The sequence below is a fragment of the Ahaetulla prasina genome, chromosome 3 (genome assembly GCF_028640845.1).
Source record: "Ahaetulla prasina isolate Xishuangbanna chromosome 3, ASM2864084v1, whole genome shotgun sequence".
NCBI lineage: Eukaryota > Metazoa > Chordata > Lepidosauria > Squamata > Colubridae > Ahaetulla > Ahaetulla prasina.
Window position 1 is genome coordinate 186,536,135 of NC_080541.1, and position 23,953 is coordinate 186,560,087.

General features: G+C 36.0%; 1 protein-coding gene across 4 annotated transcripts in view; it reads right to left on the bottom strand.

Annotated features, from left to right (window-relative positions):
• Window positions 1–19,196: 19,196 nt before the first annotated feature.
• Window positions 19,197–23,953, bottom strand: part of TRIM33 (tripartite motif containing 33) — a 72,275-nt gene continuing 67,518 nt past the window's right edge. For all 4 annotated transcript variants that reach the window (XM_058175190.1, XM_058175189.1, XM_058175188.1 and 1 more), the window contains one exon: window positions 19,197–23,942. In XM_058175190.1, the coding sequence (XP_058031173.1) occupies window positions 23,730–23,942 (213 nt within the window). In that variant the 3' untranslated portion in view covers window positions 19,197–23,729. The remainder of the gene's footprint in view (window positions 23,943–23,953) is intronic.

Consider the following 23,953-nt stretch of genomic DNA (forward strand, 5'->3'; position numbering starts at 1 on the left):
AGTGATATTAAAGATACGAGAAGATAGAATATTGTTTATTTTTGGAGATTGGATAAAAATTTAAGAATTAAGCTGGAAATATGAATTATATTTGGGAGACTATTTAAGGAAGAAAGGTATATTATAAAAGAATTTCTGATGAATACTGGAAGATGGAATATCGTCTTGGTCTTGATCAATGAAGATTGGATATTAAAAACTATAAGATTCTGAAGACTTCAGGAGTGGAATGGATTGATATATATTTGGTGTTAATCGATGAAGATTGGATATTAAAAACTATGTATTTTATTGATGAACTGGAAATACCAATTTAACTGGAAGATTCTGAAGATTTTAGGAGTGGAATGGACTGGAAGAAGAATGTACTTTTTTGTTTCTGGAAGGGGAGTTAAGGTTTTAGAGAGAGGAGTGACTATGACTTATGTTGTATTTTAATTTATGATTGTTAATTTTATAACCTGTACTTTGTTCTGGGAAGTGTCCGGGGGCAGGAGGGGGGAGGGAGGGGAAGGGGAGATGAAGGATCAATATAAAGGAATGATTGAAGATATGTAATTAAGAAATAGAAATAATTTGAAATGAAATCGGGGCTGCTCAGCTGCCATTTCAGAAGGGAATGGAAAGGGAGAGGAGAGAGTGAAGGAAGAAAGTAGATAGGAAAGAGAGAGGTAGAAGAGGGGGAAAGGGGACGAAGAAGAAAGGGGAAAGAGAGAGGGTTAGAAAGGGTGGAAGAGAAGAGTGGGGAAGGAGGAGAGGAAGTAGAAAAGCGAAGGAGAGGAAGGATGAAGAAAGTAGAAGAAAGTAGAGAAAGGAGGAGGAAAAGTTGTGTTAAGGAAGGAAGTGGTAGCTGGGCAGGTCCGAATAAGTAACAAATGAAAGTTAATGAATAATGACTAATGTTGAATAAGAGACTGTATATTGAATAGGTTGTTGGAAAATGGAAATAAAACTTTTTTATTAAAAAAAAATGCCCATTTCCTCCAGATCAGCTGGGACTTGGGAGACAGAGAATAGATGGAGTGGGGACAGTCATAATTTTTACTACCGGTTCTCCGAACTACTCAAAATTTCCACTACCGGTTCTCCAGAACTGATCAGAACCTGCTGAAACCCACCTCTGATCTGTACCTATTGAATTTCTGCTTTGTATATACCAGTTAACTATAAAGAGACTCTGTCAGAAAAATATTGCTGATTTTCCCCATCAATGATGTATCAACAGTAACTCTAGAGCAAGTAACATGTGTACTAGAAGGCCAACAGGGAACAGAAGATGTGCTGGTTATTTAACATAACATAATAATAGAGTTGGAAGGGACCTTGGAGGTCTTCTAGTCCAACCCCCTGCCCAGGCAGGAAACCCTACACCATTTCAGACAAAGGGCTATCCAACATTTTCTTTAAAATTTCCAGTGTTGGACCATTTATTACTTCGGCAGGCAAGTTGTTCCACTGATTAATTGTTCTAACTGTCAGGAAATTTCTCCTTAGTTCTAGATTGCTTCTTTCTTTGATCAGTTTCCACCCATTGCTTCTTGTTCTACCCTCAGGTGCTTTGGAGAATAGTTTGATTCCCTCTTCTTTGTGGCAACCCCTGAGATATTGGAACACAGCTATCATGTCTCCCTTAATCCTTCTTTTTGTTAAACTAGACATACCAAGTTCCTGCATACCAAGTTTTCATATATTTTAGCCTCCAGTCCCCTAATTATGTTTGTTGCTCTTCTCTGTACTCTTTCTAGAATCTCAACATTTTTTTCACATCGTGGCAACCAAAACTGAATGCAATATTCCAAGTGCGGCCTTACCAAGGCATTATAAAGGGGTATTAACACTTCACATGATCTTGATTCTATCCCTCTGTTTATGCAGCCCAGAACTGTGTTGGCTTTTTTGGCATCTGCTGCACACTGCTGGTTCATATCTAAATGGTTGTCCACTAGGACTCCAAGATCCCTCTCACAGTTAGTACTATTGAGCAAGGTACCACATATACAATACCTGTGCATTTTGTGGTTTTTGCCTAAATGTAGAACCTTACTTTTTTCACTGTTGAATTTAGTTAGCGCCCAATGTTCAAGTCTGTCAAGATCCTTCTGTATCTTCTGGAGTGTTGGCTATTCCTGCCAACTTTTTGCTTTTTTTCTTTTTGCTGAAAAGAAGGATCCAACTTTTTTTTTTAATGAGCAGGGATGTATAAGGAATTATAAAAATATTGCTATTAAATTTTAATTTTAGCAGCTAAGGGAGCAGTGAAACAGAAGTAAATGCCAGGCATATGCTGAGGTTCTAGCAATGAGCAAAGCATATAACTTTCCAATCCATCATTCATGTGTCATTCTTTAGAAATTCAACAATGTATTTGTATAACCCAATGGAATTATTTGCAGGACAGGATTCCTGTCACAGAGTGTATAATAAGGAAGATGGGAATAAATGGGAGCAGCAAATTCACACCAAGCTCTAAGCTCCACCTATTGCTTCCATCTTTTGCCTATTAAGGATGTAAAACTGGACACTGTATAAAAAGATCGTCTGGAGTACCAAGTTTAATGCTGAATTTATATTTTACTGACAAAGAAATAAAGGGAGACTAGTATAAATCTATTTCAAGCTATTTAGTTCTCGTCAGCTAAATTCAACACAAAAATAGTTTGTTGTGAAAGCGACTTCCTGCAAAGGCTCCTGGATTGGGTCTGAAAGGCAAAAGTGAAAATTTGCCCATATTTGAGTAGACCAGGTTGCCCTGATAGACATGTTTCACCGGAAAAACTCTTTATCAAATTTAGCGATATTTCTGGGAGTCTGCTTCAATTTCTGGGACTTTAGACTCAGATCAGGGACACTATTTTGTTCAATAATCAGAGCACTTTCATGGCTTAGAACCAGCATGCTGATATGATAGATATCCGCTTTTTCAGCTCTTAGAGTCAGATGTTGATCACTGCTGAAGCAAAAGTTCAAGCACTTTGAATGTATTGGAGGCTGGTGGGGGTGAGAGTCATTATAAGAAAAAGAGAACTCACTCCAAAAAAAATCATGATTTTTTTTTTTTAATGAAATCTTTCCTGTTTCTACCTGCTGAACTCATCACTGGAGATTAGGAAGGGATGTGGTTTCACTTTTATCCTTATGGTATATTTGGGCTATGCTCATTAGGTATGAACCAAGACTGTAATGAGGTAACTGACATTGACATTAAACCAAGTGTGAAATGCTCCCAGTTTGGACCAGATCGCCTGATCCGATAGTAATGGCGGCAGGTGGTTTGGAGAACTGGTAGCAAAAATCCCTGCGCCCCCCCCCCCCGCCCATGCCCAGCTGAGCCATGTGATCATCAGAGGGTTTTTTTTTTTTACTTTTAAAAGCATTTTTTCTTTGGCCAAAAAAATGCTTTTAAAAGTAAAAAAAAAAATCTTCTGATGACCATGCGGCTCAGCTGGCATCGTCAGAAGCCCTTTAAAAGCATCTTTTTTGCAATCTCTTCGGCCGAAGAGGTGGTAGAAAAAATGCTTTTAAAAGTAAAAAAAAAAGTGGGCCACGCCCACCCAGTCACATTACCCCCCCCCCAACCAAGGCTCGTCCACAAAACCAGTAGTAACAAATTTCACATTTCACCCCTGCATTAAACATTTATTTGCAACCATCGGTTTTAGCTAAATTCATATAAAATTACAATAATTAGTTCAATACATCCCTTCTAATATTTGCAGTACTATTTGTCAGCAAGTGCTTTAGTATATCCTGTGAAGCCATTGCAAACAGTGCAACTTGTTTCATTACATGTTCATCTTCATCAGACAGCAGAAACTATTTTTTGCTTTCTAAGCTAGACTCCCCCAGTTGGTTTAACAAGGGCGTAATGAATCTAGCTATAGTTTCTCGATAACATTTGCAATGTAATAAGTAATGAGCCCAATCTTCCACCTATAAATTATTACAAATGCATAAATGGTGCTATAGTTAATAATCATTTATATCTTCCCACCAAATAGCCTGTTGGCATTGTTTGAAAGAGAAGTTCTATAAAAGCTTGTCTCAGGGAATGGGATGTAAGATACTGTAAAAAATGACACTCCTGGTCCTTCTTTAAAATATTGATACCACTTAGCCAACTTAAACTGAAGTTGCTCTCCATCTTCTTTAAAATCTTTAAAAAATAAGTAGTCCCTGAGTAGTGATGATTTATGTCACTCAATGGTTCCTGATCTAGGGAGAATTATGAGAGTAATTTTAAACACAAATTCATCCATCTATTACTGTTAAATTGTTTGTGGAGGCATTGTTTTGCCAAATATGTATTGGGCATGAGAACTTGACTCCTATAATATAACATTATTACTCTCTTTACTCTTATATTTATTGATGGAAAGCCCACTTCTAATCTCAACATTGCTGTTAGTATACCTGAGGGTAAGGCTAAGATTGATCTTATGAATTTTTTCTGGACCATTTCTGATTCTTCCAGATTACTGAAACCTCAAAGCCCCATATTTCAACTAAGATATTGTTTTCTCCAGAAAGATCTTAAGCACAGGCAGTAATAATTGTCCTCCTTTTGGTAGAAAGATCAAACAACTTTCATTGATCTCATGGCCATTGTTCTTGTTGATGATATATGTTCTTTCCATGGTAGTGTTTTAGTAAACTGGATGCCCAAATACTTAAATGACTTCATTTGCTGCCAACGAGATTCTCAATCATCTGGGTCACGGTTGTCCTGAAGTGCTTTTTCCAACAGTCAACTGGACTTCCATGCAAGTACAGATAAACCAAAGCAGCTCCTTAACAGAGCAGATAAAAATTACAAAAAGTATCTGCCAGGCCAAAGAGGCTTCTGGGATGAGAAGCAAAATGTTTTCAAAGAAAAAATCCAAGAAAGCCCAGTTGCCTTTTAGAAAAAGCACCTTTGAAATGACCTCACTTATGCAAACTCCTTACCATCTAGGGTCCATCTAGTTCTCTTGGGTCTTTTAGCAAATACTACTATCTATAGTATACTATAGTTTCAGAACAATTTATCTGTAAGTATTCTTTCCTAGAAAAAGTGCCAAATTCTGACATTTGAATAGATTATTTCCATTCCAGTTAATATTGTCGACATGAGTACCATGTCATTTGCATACAATATTACAGGACTTTTCTTCTTCCAGTTGATGGGATATAAATGGATTATTAAGGTCTTCTACAACATCACTTATATAAAAATTGAACAGAAAAGAGGCCAGTATACAGCAGACACTTTCTGAAAATTTTATCAGCTTTGTTAGGGAGCTGCTTTGGTTTATTTGTACTTCCATATATATTAGTTAAAGTAATTCGTTCTGCATTGATTTTGAAGATCCATTTGAAGCCATTTTGAGGGTCCATTTATTGATCTGTAAATCAGATACTGTAAAGGGAAACATTGATCTTCAGTACAATGTCCTTTCTGATGCCTTTTTCTTCTTCTGCTAATTTGCCTAGTATCCTCTCAATCTGCCTAGTATCCTCTCAATGAATCAGCCTGTTTAAAACATACCTTGCACCTTATGTCAATTATAGGACAAAAGTTAGGTTTCTGAAATCACTCTTTTTAAATATTGGGATTACCACACTGTTTTTCCAACCCACAGAATTTGGCCCAATGGCATTGATATAAACAAACATGGAGGTTAGCATAGCTGACAGGCAACGCCTTAAAAATTTCTAGTGGTAACATATCCTGTGAAATTATTCTTTTAACTTTGCAGCACTTACTAGAGGCAATTTTAATGATGATTTTAATAAATCTGTACCCATTAAATGTTGGTACAGTTTTGTATTTCCTCATTTTTAAAATAAATAAGCTCATAAAAGTTATTTAGAAGTAATTATTTGAATGCACTAGATTAGATATTGCAGGCTTTTATGATTGCATAAGAGAAAGCAAAATAAAACTGCGATCCATTCCCAGTCAATTACACAATGATGTGAAGAATTCATTTCTGTCACTTATATGAACAAGCATTTTGCCGTTGAGAATCTCATTTGAAGAACTGTTTGTAAATTTGGACTGCATGAATTCATTTATGAAATGAAACCCCTTTTTAATAAACAATCTGATTTAAAGTCTGCTTTGGTTTAGTATATCAAATATGTTTGTGCGCTTTCTTTTTCTTCCTTTTTTACATAAAATGAAAAATGCTAAATAGAACCTGTTCACAGATGATGCTGAAAGATAAAAAATTATTATGTAGAAATTCCATCTATTGTCCCTCACATGATATATACATAAATTCACACATAATCTCCATTCAGAGAAAACTATAGCATATAGCACCATCTGGTGTGTATTATCACCAATACAGTCTGCATTTTGATTAGTAGGAGATAAGACTTCTGAGGAAACAGAATTACCTGTATTGGCACTTAAAGTTCAACAGATTACAAAATCAGAAAACCCATTCAGTGATATTTTCCAGAAGTAGCCACATACTGTACGTAAGATATAGTTATATTACAACCTACATTGTTAAATAGTTTTTCCTTCTTTATATATTATTTAAATGTTTCTTTGTGTATCAAGTTAGGCTAACAGAATTTTTTTATTTTATTTTGTCACAATATACACAAGCATCAACATAAAATAGCTACATATCATACAAGCATATATATGAGCAAAAGTATGTAATAACTATATTAATTTGATATAATGAAAGGAAACAATAAGACAGGAATGGTAGGCACTTTTGTGCTCTTATGCACGCCCCTTATAGTCCTCTTAGGAATGGGGTGAGGACAATAGTAGACAGTTTTTGGTTAAAGCTTTTGGGATTTTGAGAAGAGACCACAGAGTCAGGTAATGTGTTCCAAGTGTTAATAACTCTGTTGCAGAAGTCATATTTTCTGCAATCAAGATTGAAGCGGTTAACATTAAGTTTAAATCTATTGTTTGCTGTTGTATTATTGCAATTGAAGCTGAAGCAGTCTTCAACAGGAAGAATATTGCAATAGATGATTCTATGAGTTAAGCACAGGTCTTGTTGGAGTCGGCGGAGTTCTAAATTTTCTAAACCCAGGATTTCAAGTCTGGAGGTATAAGGTATTTTGTTGTTTTCAGAGGAGTGAAGAACTCTTCTAGTAAAATATTTCTGGACACGTTCAATTGTGTTGATGTCAGAAATGTGGTATGGGTTCCAGACAGGTGAGCTGTATTAAAGAATAGGTCTAGCAAATATTTTGTATGCTCTGGTTAGTAGTGTAGAGGTTTTGGAAAAGAAGCTACGCAAAATTAGGTTTACAACTCTTAGACCCTTTTTTGCTATGTAATTGCAGTGGGCTATGGCACTTAGATCATTTGATATGAAAACTCCAAGGTCTTTAACAGGGTGGGGGCCATCTGTAAGGTAATGTCCATCAAGCTTGTACTTAGTGTTTAGGTTATTTTCCAATATGTAAGACTGAGCATTTGCTGGTTGAGATTTGGAGTTGCCAAGTTTTAGACGAATCGGATACAAAGTCAAGGTCTTTTTGAAGGGTAGTAGTATTGTTGGTGGTGTTAAATAGTTTGACATCGTCAGCAAAGAGAACACAATACCTTGAGATATGGTCACAGAGATCATTTATGTATAGTATGAAGAGCGTTGGTCCAAGAATGCTGCCTTGAGGAACACCACTCTTGACAGGAACAGGATTTGATAGAGCATTGCCAATTTTGACCACTTGTTGTCTGTTTGACAGGAAATCAGTTATCCAATTGTGAAGAGATCCTGAAATGCTGTAGGATTTTAGTTTTAGGAGAAGTTTATCATGTACTACTGAGTCAAAAGCTTTGCAGAAGTTTATGTAGATTGCATCTATTGCTTTGCCTTGATCAAGATTAGTAGTCCATATGTTTTTGCAGTGGAGAAGTTGTAAGTTACATGATAATTTTTTTCTGAAACCAAATTGCTTATTAGAGAGTAGGTTGTTTGTTTCTAGGTGGAAATGAAATGAAATGAAATGACAGTGGCTGAATTGTATTCCAAGTAAAATGAAATGAAATGTTTTGCTGATAATGTATATTAGTGAACACAAAGAATTACAAATTATTTTATAACATTTGTGTTGGCCTAATAATACCTAATAAATAGTTAAACCATGAGAAAAGGAGATCACATTAAGCACTATAAGCTAATTCTCCAGAATCTTTTTTCAATTTTACAAACCTTTTAAAACTATTTTAATTCTTGAATAAGAAACCCATACATGATACCAAATTGTTTTTCCTAATTAAGTAAAAACGCAACCCTCCATTTTTATTGGAAGAAAGTTGAAGCAATCTATAAATAGTTAGAAATAAAGGCACTGATCTCAGCTCTTGATATTGTAGATAAATGTGCTTAGAACCTATGCTTTCACAGAAAAAAAAGTTCTCATCCTTAACCTTTAAATAACAGAAGGCCTTAAGCTTCATGATCTAAACCAATATTTTTTAAGCTTGTCAGCTTCTAGATGTGTAGATTTTGACTCTCAAAATTCCTCAGTTAGCATGATTATTGCTGAGAACTCTAGGAACGAAGTCGAGTCATGTTGAAGTTGACCAGACTTGGAAATATTGCTGTAAACAAAGAGTAAAATTTGCTAAAACATTTATCTATTAAATAAAGTTAATGAAAAGCTTAATCAAAATATTTATTAGAACAGAAAAATACCTTCTACCTAATGTGTCAGGTGCTAAAGACCAGATCCACACATGGATGTCCAATTTAACTGATTTATTGCTACATGATCTATGAACAGGAATCTTCTCAACTAGAGTTAAATAAGGTTTAACACCAGTCAAGGGAGGGCTGGACTTCGTTTGTTTGTGGCTATGTAACAACTCTAAACTGATAAGGCTCTGCCAGGCCTTATCCTACATAGTGATTCATTAAGGATTTTTCTAACTAAAAGAGAATCTGGAAGTAGGAAAAGTCTGTGACATTTCCAAGTCAGAAACTTTCCTGGATTCATTTTCTTTCCAGACAGAGATACAGTTAAGGAAAAGAAAACTACAATACCTTCTACAAAGCAGTGATGGAAGAGAAGAAATAAGGAGAGATTGAAGTGATTCAGTCTCATCCATCACAAACTTACAACAGATAGAGATTTATGTGGAACATCCTTCACTGTACAGCAACCTCCATTTACTACAAGAGGTAGCAACAGCAGAGCTTGCAGCTAAAGTCAGCTCTTTTTTCATTCTGTTTTCCATTAAAATATTGAAACATTTTTCAGAAAGAAAGAGTAAAACAGAATACAAAACAGAAGAAAACTTGGTAAAACAGGAAGGAAGAAACACTGAAACCAAAAATAGGAAGAATTAATGGCTGAAGTTATCAACATAAAGAGATAATGTGACAAGAGGAGTCGAGTCCCTAAAGTCAGCAATTCGCTCAGTACTTCCACCTTCTGGGTTCAGGTTCAGGTTATTGGTCTCATCCAGCCCATCACTGCATTCAAGCACCAATTTAGGCTGCTTTTGGCTTCTCTTGATTCAGGCATTACAAAGAAATATGGCTGGCTGACAATGGCTGTCTTAGTTTCTTTTTATGACCATTCTTAATGGATTTTTCTGGTCTCAGGAGCCCTTCTGGGGGTAGAATATGAAACAGAAATAAAATACAAACAAAAGTATGATTGGATTCTTGCACTGAGAAAATAAATCTTTACAACTACTATGGACAACTCTTAGCAACTCAGATAAACACTATCTAATCGTATCAAAGACCTGCCTTCCCCAAGATTTTGTCCTCATAATGCCCAACAGTCAGCTATGAGAAGCCAAACTTCCAGAAGTAGTTTGATTGACTGATTGGGATTTGTTTCATTGTCCAGAGTGATTAGGATATCAGTATCACTTCTAAGATTATTCACATTCTGAATCAGCATGGTAATTATTTCTTTGCCAACTGCTGAGGCCAATGAGAGTGACTGATTCACCACACAATCCCATGCACACCATATCAAGAGATGCCTGTTGGATCCACCATATATCTAAACAAAACTAAACAAAACTGGCAGTTGCCAGTTTTCACTTTTTCTGAAATACTCAGTACAATTAGGCTGTTTAAACTGAAATCCCTCCATATCTTTCTGATGAAAAGCCTCTGGGCATCTACAAGTCAGAAACAATTGCGGACATGCAGGAAACAATTGCTGTACAATTAATATTTGCAACAAATGCTTCAACAAACTTTAATGTTGACAGTTTTTTATTATAATTGAAGGGAAGGGTGAAAATCCAAGAAATCTTGCCAAAAAGAGGTATTTGGCTCGGAGTGTTGAAAAATGTGTAGATCTACATCCGTGATTATGCATGTGAATTGTTGGGATGGAAAAAATGCTAGGAAAGAGAAACAAAATAGAGGAGATGAAGACAGCATTCATTATTCCTGGAGCCTAATAATTGAGCCAAGGCTTATACGAGCCATCAAACTTCTAACTTTCACATGAATAAATCTTTGCAGCAAAGAGACTTGAAGAACTCATTTTTCTGCCATGCACTGGGCATCAGTATTTTTGCGGTCCAGATGTGATAGTTTCTACTGTCAATGTTATTAAACTCCCATTATTAACTAGGTGCTGTATGCCTGTCTTCTTAGAACTACTGATTTGGTATGCAAAAATCCAATGATCTCTAAATAAAATCAGAGATATTTAAACCCCTAACTACTAACTGGTGATTATTAGAAAAGCTCTATTTTTTTTAATTTAATTTATACTAATACAAGCAAACAAATATTCAAAACTCCCAACTGCTAAATCAATATTTCTGTTGGATGCCCCTTGAAAATGCCAATTGTTACCTAATCTCTAGTGATCGGTATCTTTTTGAGTCACTTTATTTAAAAATAAAGAGTGCTCAAATTGCATGCACTCCCAAACTGAAAGATGCGCCCTCACACATGGACATGCACATGCACGGACATGCGTGCATGGGCAGCAGAGACCCGAAGACAAAACCTGGCCAGCAGGAGGCGGGGCATCCCAACACCGGCAGTGCAGCAAGAGGTAAGATCTTTTTCTTTCATGAGCTTCTGTTTCGTCATTTGCAGGGAAACAGAAGCTCATGAAAGAAATGCCACGGAGGTCTGACCTGGAGCGATGGCATGTGTGCCAGCAGAGACGACTCTGTTCACCATCACAGCCCTATAGCAATAAAGATCCAATGTTTCTTGTGATATTTGTTTCCTGATCCAGACTATCTTTCACTTGTGGACAGACAAGTACGTGTATGCACACCTATGAACAAACATGTCATGTGCACATATTTATCTGAGAGTGCAATTTTCAGGAAAAGTTTCAGCTATTATTGGCATCACTAAATTGATAAGGTAGAAAAGTTGCACCGGATCTTTAAACCCCCCAAAAAGACAGGAAGCATTATTTTTCAATTATTATTTAGGTAGAAATAAATGTTATGCTAACACATTTACAATGTAAGTCCACATACATACACAAACATGCACAAAGTCTCTGTGGCTAAGAATCTGGTTTTGTTTTTCTTTTTTTCAAATTCAAATGAATGCAAAGGACAATTGATACTTCCCATAAAAGTAAACAGAATAGATATCTCCTCTTTCAGGCCCTTGTTCTTCTTCAAAGGGTCATACTTCTTCCTGACATTGCTGTCATTTGGCACTGCTACATCTGTCACCACTGCTTGTCTTCTTGTCCTTTTCTACCACCACAATATCTAATTGACTGGCCAGTAGTGTCTGGATCTGGAAATCCACAATATCTTAACCCTGTTATCCTTCATAACCTTTGTGGTGTGTCCCATATGGACTTGGGGTGATCTAGCACGTGACACTATCCACTGTTTCTGGGTCATTTCCCTGCCAAAGATTAGTGGCCACATTGGAAGTGTCGGAACCGTGGTTTGCAGAGTCTAGGCTGCCTACCAGCAATTTAAATGTTGCAATCCACATAAAGGATGACACAATCTTTAATTAGCTTTGTGGATTCTATACAAATTGAGGTTTGCTTTGGAAGCAAGCATTAACAAGCTTTGTTTACCACCATGTTCTTGTAGACTATTCTTAATCTTTGTAGTTTTGAAGTCACTAAACCAGGGTTTCTCAGTCTTGGCAACTAAGATATACAGACTTGAACTCTCCACCAGCATGGGTGGTAACTTAATATTTTTTCACTCATTAAGAAAAAACCAGTGACTTTGCTTGACCAGCATTCTCCTATTATTCAATAGGAAATTTCCCTACATCAGAGCAGCATCTTCCTCTTCTAGCAACTCTACATGCAGAAATTTGTCTGCATATGTTTGAAGATCATGAATACTTGTTTCATAACAGGTTTAATTTCACTTTTCCTATGTTTCCAAGTGAATCATTCTCTTTTCAATTAGATATGAGGATAGATTCTTCTTGGATGAGAAATGAAAACATTTTCAAAGGAAGAAAACCAAGAAAATGAACCTTTGGAACCTTTTATGTTTTAATTAAGGAACTTCCAAGAGCAATCATGTAACATCTCATATGCCTACAAGTTTCCCACCCTTCATGCTAGGTTTGCATTCTCATTCTTCAAGGCCTTACATTTAAAAAATGCATAAAGTGATGCACTGAACCAGTGGAAAAAAAAGGCTTGCAGGCATTTGGTATCAAATTTTGTAACCCCAATGAATTGACAAATTTACTAATACATTTTAAAACCTTAGTCTTAAGCACTACATTGCTCAAATGTATTTTTGTCCTTGCCTCGTGTTCTGTGTACAATGAAAGTATTTTCTCTTTTTCTATAGCTTAATTTCTCATATCTAAGGGCAAATAAAGAGGCACAATGTGTCACAGCACTACAAATTTTATTGGCACCATTTGATATGTTGCAAACAATAAATTCACCCAGGTTAAAAACTTATCCCAGGATTGAGGCTTCTTCATCAGCTTCGATGCAATGTAACATATCCAACTTTGTTTCTAATCTTAGCAAGGTTTTTTTCCCCTTTTCATTTTGGGTAAAGGGGTTGCAAAAGACATGAATGGACATTTTGACTCCACAGTAAATGTAGTAAGTATTCCAGGTATAGAAGTAACTGAGAGGAGACATAGTCAAAACAACTGTACAACATGACAGTAAATGCATGAGTGAGGGATTTTAGTGGGAAAATATTCAAATAATTTTGATGGGAAGCAATCTTGGCATGTTTCTGGACCAGCAAAATAGCTTTGCTGGCACAAATCCCAAATGAGATTTTTTTTCATAATAAAGTTAATTCCTGGACAAAAACAATCACATTCATAATAGCAAATTCACATATTAGTGAATTCCTATAAAGTGAGGGAAACCTCTTATTTCTGGTTATTCACATTGTCTCCTCCTTGAATTTACCTTTTTAACTACTTCCAAGAAGCAAACATTTCTGTGTCTCAATCTTGCCACAGTGAAGAAATATCTTCATTCTTCCCCTCTCTTAAACACTTTCACTGGTTGTCTAATAAATAAAATGTGACTGCCAGGAAACAATATTTTGATTAAAAAAACCAGTGTTCAGCATTTATTGTCAAATGTGTTATAAACCAGACGAACACAAGACAAACTGCATGATTCACTACAGAATAAAGAAGTAAAATAAGAACACTACAAACAAGAAACTGTTTCTCAGAAAACAGTTCCATTTTTTTTATCTTCAGGTCTGCCAAAAGAAATAGAAAGGAGGCGAAGAAAAGGTCAGCATCTTGCTTCAGGTCCAAAAGAACCCATGACGTGTCACATCAATTTCCTAAGTTTGTATCACATACCTCAGATAAGAACTAAAGACAAAATAGCAAAAACATGATCTGAGACAGCCACAATTGCAAACTTTGAAAAGGGATTTGAAATTTCAAGTGTTTTGATAACTTACAGTTTGCTATAGGTTGAGGAGGAAATCTTACTTATATATGCTCATGAAAAAAGGAACAATCAAAATATTTTCTTTAAGATAGATTGAAATAAAGACAAAAGTTTATAAAATATTGTTTTTGTTATTGGGGCCATGGGCCAATTTAGGGAAATTCAAAACTGGCATATGCCAAGAGAAAAATGCCATGATGACTTCTATGAGGGTCAAAAATCAGCATCTTCCTCATGTGTCCCTTTATAACTTTCTTCACAAGGCTTCCATCTGCATAAGTTGTTGCAGGGACCCAGTCACTGAGACAGGGGAGATGAAAGGCATTATTATTATGTTCTTGGTCTGTCACCATTTACAAATGCAAAAAACAACTTCTTGGTTTGGTTGGAAAGCTTGGTGTTACTTTTGTTCCTATCATTGTATTCTATGTATTAGATTGGTCTGCTTGTTTAAATGTTTAAAAATGCCCCCCATGCTTTTTGATTGGTTAGTTGTGGAGTTTATATTATTATTGCTCTCTGTGCATATTCTTGAGTTCAGTCTTGATTTCATTACAAGATATAATGGGCCTATCTACCATAAGTATTTTTGCCAGGTCCATTTTTAAATTATAAAAGGCAATTATAAAAGGCATGTATATGCCTTATGTATGTAGAGCGAGAGATAAATTTATGTGCCTTTGTAAGCTTATTAAAGATGAGGCAGTTGCATTTGATATTTTTTCTAGAGGGATACAAAAGAGAGTTCCCATTTCGCAACCCTATTTGTCTTTACTCACCAAAAATATTGTAAAGCTATTTGCTTTCTTGGATCTGGCTGAAACTTGTGTTCTCCACATCTTGTGGAAGTATAGTTCCATGATCCCTCACCATTGGCCATACTTCTTGTTGGGGTTACTTCGAGATGCAACTCAGCAAAGGCCACAGGTCCCTCACTTATATTAGATGAAACAAATGCATGTATCACATACATTAATTGTCTCTCTTAATTCATGTCTGTAGTCTGTTTATATTCAGCAGCATATAGTTAACCCCATAATATTAACAGTTGTGAAGTACACATATTAACTAACAGTTGAATGATATTAATATTCAGTGTGTTTTCACTTACTGTAATTTCCCACAATAGATGCCATAGTTTGGATTTAATTATACATTACTATACATTTTTAATATTTTTAAGTTCAAGAGCAACTGAGGTGTTGCTCAGTAGTTGAGGGGAAATGATAGCAATTTATGGCATTTATTCTTCATCCTCATTTTCTTAAATCATTGCTATAACAAAACTTAATAAGTAGGTAATTATGAATTGTTCAGAAAAAACAATTGGAAGAAGACAAATAGTCTTCGCGGCGAAGGTTGTAGAGAGTGTGGTGGCATGTCAACTACCCCGGTACCTGGAGGAAACCGTCTATCTAGACCCGTTTCAGTCTGGCTTTCGGCCCGGATACAGCACTGAGACAGCTTTGGTCGCATTGGTGGATGATCTCTGGAGGGCCAGGGATAGGGGTTATTCCTCTGCCTTGGTCCTATTAGATCTCTCAGCGGCCTTCGATACCATCGACCATGGTATCCTGCTGCACCGGTTGGAGGGATTGGGGGTGGGAGGCACCGTCTATCGGTGGTTCTCCTCCTATCTCTCTGATCGGTCGCAGACGGTGTTGACGGGGGGGCGGAGGTCGGCCCCGAGACGCCTCACTTGTGGGGTGCCTCAGGGGTCGATTCTCTCGCCCCTCTTGTTCAACATCTATATGAAGCCGCTGGGTGAGATCATCAGTGGTTTCGGTGTGAGGTACCAGCTGTACGCTGACAATACTCAGCTGTACTTTTCCACACCGGACCACCCCAACGAAGCTATCGAAGTGCTGTCCCGGTGTCTGGAAGCCGTACGGGTCTGGATGGGGAGAAACAGGCTCAAGCTCAATCCCTCCAAGACGGAGTGGCTGTGGATGCTGGCATCCCGGTACAGTCAGCTGCAGCCACGGCTGACTGTTGGGGGCGAGTCCTTGTCCCCAATGGAGAGGGTGCGCAACTTGGGCATCCTCCTGGATGGACGGCTGTCTTTTGAAGACCATTTGACGGCCGTCTCCAGGAGAGCTTTTTACCAGGTTCGCCTAGTTCGCCAGTTGCGCCCCTTTCTAGACCGGGATGCCCTATGCACGGTCACTCATGCTCTCGTGACATCCCGTCTGGATTACTGCAATGCTCTCTACATGGGGCTCCCCTTGAGGAGCACCCGGAGACTCCAGGTAGTTCAGAATGCGGCTGCGCGGGTGATAGAGGGAGCCTCTCGTGGCTCCCACGTAACACCACTCCTGCGCAGACTGCACTGGCTGCCTGTGGCCTTCCGGGTGCGCTTCAAGGTTTTGGTAATGATCTTCAAAGCGCTCCATGGCATAGGGCCGGGCTACTTACGGGACCGTCTGCTGCCACCGATTGCCTCTCACCGACCCGTGCGCTCTAACAGAGAGGGACTCCTCAGGGTGCCGTCGGCCAGGCAGTGCCGACTGGCGACACCCAGGGGAAGGGCCTTTTCTGTGGGGGCCCCCACCCTCTGGAACGAGCTTCCCCCAGGTCTTCGCCAACTTCCTGACCGTCGAACCTTCCGCCGCGAACTTAAGACACATCTATTTATTTGCGCAGGACTGGACTAGAATTTTTAAATGTTTTAAATTTTAAATCGTGTTTTAATGGGGTTTTATTATTTATATTCCTATTTTAAATATTCGGCCTTATGTAATAAGTTTTTTAAATTGGTGTTTTATATATGTGTTTTATATGGCTGTAAACCGCCCTGAGTCCCTGGGGAGATAGGGCGGTATAAAAGTGTGAACAAATAAATAAATAAATAAATAAAGATTAATCATCCCACTTCATTTCCATATTTTAAAATGGTTATTTAGGGAAGTTTATAATTGCTTCATATTTCTCCCATTCGCTTTGCTTTAGAACAACAGAACAACTTATCATCATACAACTATATTGCACATTGTTAGGCATCTTATTATCAGGAACCACCTAAACAGGAATCCTGCATACAGCCAAAGCTTAAATACTATAGTATTCATAATAGAAAACTATTGCTCATTTTCAGAATTATCTTGTGTCTTGAAAGATCTAACAAAATATAAAGCATTCGTATATACCACTCTTCCTAAGTGATCCACATAGCAGTACTATTGTTGTAAATTAAAGGAGTCCTTGTGGTTTTACTCTGCTACTAGTTGCCGATTATAGGGGGTGATGCTAATCTGTTTCAAGGGCCAGCCTGTCTGAGGACATTTTCGTGGTTTTGTGGCTAGCATGATGTCACAGAGCACTGTTACTTTCCCACCATAGTGGTAACTATTTATCTACTCACATATGCATGCTTTCAAACTGCTAGATTGGCAGGAGCTAGAGCAAGGTCAGGAGTTCAACCCATCACGCGATGCTTTGGTCTCAAACCCAAGCTGTCGGCTTTCCAGCCAATAAGGCCAGTGTCTTAACTGCTGAGTCATTGCAACACTCTGTTGTAATCTAGTATAATTTACTTAGCCGAGGGGACCAATATTGTCCAAAGATCCTTTCCGTGGTCTTCAATGCAGAATAGCTATGGAACTGATTATGCAATGTAATTTTCCACCTCCCTCCTAATGTTTAAACAACTTTATAGGCTGTACATTTGTTTCAGAAAGTTGAGAAAGGCCTATTACGTTATAGTATCCTTATTGTTGGCAGAATACTTAGAGACTTGGCTCTAATGATTTTTTTAATCTCACTAGCTACCACTCTTACCTCTTCTCTAATGTTTGGCAATGTGTTTATTCCATTATATGTTTGTTAGGGGGTATACAGACTTTAAATGCAGCTAGTACAAAAGTATTTTGTTTGAAAAAGGCAACCTTATAAAGATATTTGTATACTCCAGTAAACCCTTCTAATTTGTCCAGATATGCAATTATTGATGTTTTAACAAACATAACGATAGGGAGAATGGCCTCCAGCCATCTTCTTTGCTTATAGTATATGGCAGTAATTCAAACTTTATTTCCCAATCATAGTTTAAATGGAAATACCTTTTCTCAGAAAATTCTTCTTTTCATGAACATAACTATCTTCTTTCACCACAACAATGCCAAAGCTGAAGTAACATCCTAATAAAGAATGTTATATTATTTCTATCCTATCCTCTTTCCACTTGCAGGGCTCATAATATGGTAAGCCACAACCAAAAAGATCTACTGTTTGCTGGTATGTATCTTGCCCATTTGTGGAATACAATACATACAACTCGCTAGCAGTAAAGAGACTAGGTGGAGAGTTTATAAATAAAAAAAGACTATACATTCCAAAGAGTAACATTCCAACTTCTCCATAAAAAATTACAAGAGGTGCATTTCTTTTCCAGAGGTTAAACTGAGACAATACAAGAGGATGGAATCACTAAATCCAATACACCAAGTTAGCTAAACCAAATACCAGAGCAGAGAGCAGATGGGCTGGTAAGGAATACCAGTTCTTGATTCTTAAAGAGAAAAATGGATTGCACTTCCCATCTAAAGCAACTCATAATACTACCTATTTGTCCCAGAAACTTCTTCAAGGATAACAAATTCAGCATGGTAGTCAGTTTGATAGTGAAGTTTGGATCTTGGATTTATGAATTCCAGATAGGAGTTAACTATGCAAAACCAATATTGTTTGCACTTCACAGTTGCTAAGCATATATTCATTTGTGAAAACAGACCTTACACACACACACAAGCAAAAATCTATGTGATAAGCAAGGAGCAAAGCTAATTTGCAAGTCAAGCTCTTCACATTTCATTAAGCAGTGCGACAACATTACTTAGCTTCTATAAAGGTTTCCATTCTTATCATCCATAGTCTCTGTATCAATCATAATTAAACGAAATACACAAATAACCTTCGACATCAGTTCATCTATTTACACTCAGGTACAAAACTGGTGAATAAAACAAGGACAGTTAATATTGTAGAATACAATATTCAAAGTGAAAGGGTACCCTGAACAGAAAGATGGAAAATATGTTTTTTCTTAATAACTGAGATAATGTTACCTCTTCAATCTCATTCCTTTTCCAAAGTTAAACATCATAGTATGTACATTGAGGATTTATTTCTGTATGCATGTTTAAACTGATGTTTAGATGAATTATATCCATCATATAGAGATATTGTAAAAGGCTTGTGTGTGTATTCAATAATGTTAAATCATAATCCTTAGTCTTAAGACACTGTGTAGATGCTATCCAAATTTTCATAATTTTCCCATGCTAATAATTTATCAAATAAAATAGTATAAATAGGTCTAGAGAGGCCTTGAATTTACAAAACAATACTCATTTGAAAAGTTCTTCCTTTTCTAATTTAATAGAAATAACCAAAACAAAGTGGTTTTCAAAACAATGTTTTTTAAAACTGTTCTAATACAATTGCTACACCACATTCCAGAGCACTTAACAAGAAATATTTACAGGTTGCTAAATGTATTAAATAATCATGTAAAGAAAAATGCTTTTATTACACATCAGCCAAAAAACACAGGAACTGAACAATTAGAAACGTTAACTTGTTAAAAAAAATTAAATATTATTCAGAGAATACAACACCACAGAAACAGCACTTTTTAAAAAGAATCAGTAAAGTTAACTATGTGCAAAAAGTACCAGTTTTAATTACCAGAAAGAAAGAATACTGGGAATTGAACCCTTTGATTTGTATGTTTACATATAAAATTAAAACAGGCTTTCAATTGCACAAATCTTTATCGACCTCATATATACATGTTTAATGGCATTTTGAATTAACAAACGCCTACATTGGCAGGCCTTTAACATGCATCATTTTCCATTTCAAAATTTATGTTCACGCTACGGGAATGCTGAAACGTGTGAGAAATCTATAAAATTATTTGAATTTATTTATACAAAGTCACGGATCATTTTAAAAGAAAAGAGCAGCTCCCTACTTGAAAAAGAATTGAATAGAAAAGAGAAAGTTGTGTGTTATCATTGTCAATCAGCTACTGAATTAAGAAATCAAAATAACTGCAATTTTTCAAAACAATTTTGATTAGGATGCATTTTAAAAGTAGACTAGCAAATAGGCGGACACAAAAACCAACAAATAAGTGAAGTTACTGCACATGCATCACTGAAGCAAAGAAGTGGTGGCCATATCGAAAATCACAATTTTATGAATTACTTTGAAATAGGTCTATGTAAATTGTGGCATATAAAGTTTTTAAAAAAGTACCTCCATTATTTACTGAAACACCTATTTCTTAAAAAAATATGTTAACTTTCCCCAATTTTTAAAATAAAATGCCACACTATAACTGCACACTTTATTTGTTAAAAGCTAGACTTGGGTGATACACATACAAAAACTTTCCTATAAAACCACTACTCAAAGGAAATGGACTCCTGCCATGCTAAACAGGCAACAGACAAAGCAGTTTTATTGCTTTTTTGCTAAGGAGAAGTGGGAAAAAAAAGAAAGAAAGCCTACATCCAGTACGTAACATTTTCAACTTCAAGATAGTGTTGCCATAACTTTCACGTAAATGGGACTGTCTAATAAAACTACATTATACAACAGAATTGCAAATTGGGGTGATTTGTTAAAAAATACTACTTTGATGCAGTGGCTTGCAGAAATGTTTATAAAACATTCTGCTCTTCTATCCAGTGTTGAGTACGCCGACAGTCAATGCCACCTCAAATATTATTAATGGGAATTTTTCTCATGAAAAAGGCTATCTACATTTTACAGCATACAGTATCTACTTTAAAAGCTAGAGGCAAAGCCACCTTTTTTGGATAGTAAATCAGCCTTAATAGTATATGATAGGACACTTATTTGCAGGGCACAGTTAAGTAAGACCTGAACATACTTAGCTGGTTAAACTAACACTAATCACTAGTAAGTACAAGGCAGGGGACCTGCTGAGGTAATTGAGAAGTCCACAATCAGCACGCTGTACATTTGTTATCCTTCCTGTTTCAAAGTAAGCTGCCTTTTTCTTCTTTGGATTAACTTAAATGTTTGGAATCTATACAACCAGGGAAAGAGTTTTTTGTTTTCTTTTTTAGTAAGAGTATTTGATGTCATACTTTAAGAGTCAAATTATAGGACAAAATATTTTGGGACTATATCAGATATAAGTTACATTGTAATTTATGAAGCCCAGGTAAATCCATTTCACATGCAAGGAAAGCCCCATTATCCACTAGAAAGTAGATATATGAAGAACATACTCCAAAATAAACTATGTTTTCAAACCCAGTGTAGCTCAATAATTGCACAAGTGCCTGCAATATGTCAAACACAGGCTTCTTTTCAGCTGTACAGGTGGCAGAAGTTCTTTTGTGATATACTTCTTACCATCACTGGGAAAAGCTCATCAAGACTGCAAATCATTTCCATCTATGACTATATTCTTCAAGAAATGACTCTAGCAATTTATATATCGTTTATGCAGAATGTTATTATCCACTATGTTTCAGGTAGCAGATAATCAATTTAATGTCTCAAATTATGTTTTTGCAAAAAAGTAAAAAGATATTCATAAAATTTAATACACTAAAATCTATTATTTTTCCATTGCAGTTTCAGAATGGAAAAGAAATTAAATTAGCTCAATACCAGTTCTCTTTTGCAGAAAGAAATCTGCATACATTTAATTTAAGTAAGAAATAGTTTCATTCATTATAAATTGAGATACAAAGAATTTCAGTATACATAAGAACTACTATTTCATCCAACAGTTATTTAGCATTTTGTTCTTGCATTTGATGCTTGCAATAAGCACATAAGTGAATATTTTGTGGGAACTTGTTGGAGAGTGAGCACACTGAGAGGGAACCCTCCCATTCACCCTCATATTTTTAATTGCAAATAAAAAGTGACATTCAAACTAGGCTATGCTCATTACCTGTATGTTAGATCTCTCAAGCTAAGTAATTTCATCTCTACATTTGGAAAAAAGGATAATCAATAACACTATATATAGAAAACATCACACAGTCCAGTTAGAATGTTGCCTTTTATATGTGGAAACAACAGCTATGATCATGAAACTTTCTTCCAATCTCTCTAAATTGACTTCTCTAAATTTAATTTGGTCACAATGTAGACTAATATATATTCATAAAACAGACAATTTAGAATTGATTTGTTAAATAAAATCTTTTGTGAAAATAAATCCCTGGACTCATTTCATTTTTAATATACTGTTTATCTAAGAAAGTGAATTAAAGTCATAAATATCTTTAATTACTTTCATGTTCCCTGCCTCTTTCAGGGAAAATGAAATCAGGCATTTGAATCAAAACTCTTTAGGGAATCACTGGAAATACATTGTATAATAAACTATTCAACTCTACTGTAAGATCAATTCTTCATATATTGTGAACTATTGGCCATAATGAATACACTTAATGTCACAGTAAAGCTTATGTTTTGGTTACCTCGGTATAGTTTGCCTTTTTGAAACAGGCATAAAAATATTTTATATAAGGGTTTGAAATAGTTTAATACAGACCTAAGCCAAGCATATAAGGATTTTTACCTGTTCGACATTGAATTACAATAATGCAGATTTTTCTTGTCTTCGAAGAGCTTTGTTATGCATGGACAACTGCATATTATTATTCAACTAGTTACTTGTCTGATATGCTGGTCCATTTTCTAGATTTAAGAATAGACAAGTAACTTAGCCTGAAAGGGCACATTATTCTCTTCAATTTAAGCTGCTTCTGAAGAAGACTGAATAGATCTAACAAAATAATATAGAACTTCAAATTATGAACTGCTTAAGAAATAAAAAGCATATTACAAATCTGTTCTTGATTAGGAACATTAGTAAGAATACGTATTAGCTTAAAAACAGTCCAGCAAATGTTGCTGCCTGAAAGAATTTACAGTACCATTATTTACAAATAAGACAGAGTGAATACAGGAAAGTTTACACATTTGGTAGTTGACAAAGTTACTAGTTTGCTGATAGTCTATCAGAAACTGTTAGTAGGGAAGACTGGACAGTCACCAGTTATTAACATCATAGGCTAGTTCTGAAAGTACTAAAATCTATATTTTAGTTGGTTTTGTAGCCAACATCCTGCCTTAAAAGGGGAGAGAAATAGACATAATACAAAAAGAAAATGATACTGAGGTGTACTGTGCATGGGATTTCCATTTAATACCATGAATCCTATTTAAAAACATGAATTGCAACCAAAGTCAATAAAGCACATATGAAGAACTCGCACTCCTGCATTCACAAATTCAAGATGATTTAATGATGTTATGATACTTTTATACATAATAAAAGACTGCAAAGCCTGGTTACTTGACCCAACGAAGTATGATGCTTGCATTATCATTTGGGTAAGATGTTGAATCTCAAAAAAAAAGAAAGAAAGAAAGAAAGAAAGAAAATCACACAACCAGCAATTCTGGTTACATGAAGAGAAAGGTTGCTTAGAATTTAAACCATAACCCTGTATGAAAGTTAAATATGACTTCTCTTGGTCCAATCCTACAGAAATAGTTATTAGGTAGTGACAAAAATGTATTGTTCATACAAATGTCATCATATAAAAACTTTTTTCTGATATGAATGTTAATAATCTCAATCTTCTGTAAATGAAGGAGTGAAAAAGTAAAATAAAAATCCAGCACTAGAAAAAAAACACAAAACACAAGAGCAGTAACAAAAGTTGAAAGCTTTTCCCCCTTAGACAAGAATGTTTCTGTACAAACGTTGTTTGTAATCTAATACTGTCTGAACACTATCAAGAAAATGGCCACTAAAGCCACGATAATATCCCAGGAACATTTAAATATGTTTTTTTACAATAGCTTGGGTCCATTTAAACAGTTTACTTTATATGCACCGGCCTTTCATCTGATTTTAGACGTTTTCTACGTGGTTGTATAAAATCTTCATCTGAATCATCAGTTATTTCAGCATCATCTTCTTCTTGCTCAAATTCAGGTAAAGGCTGGAAGATCCTGCCTGGGTATATTTCTGTAAGTTTATCTTCAAAGTATAATGCAACTGCTTTCCCTGCCTGTGCTACTTCTGAATCAACCTGCAAAGTAA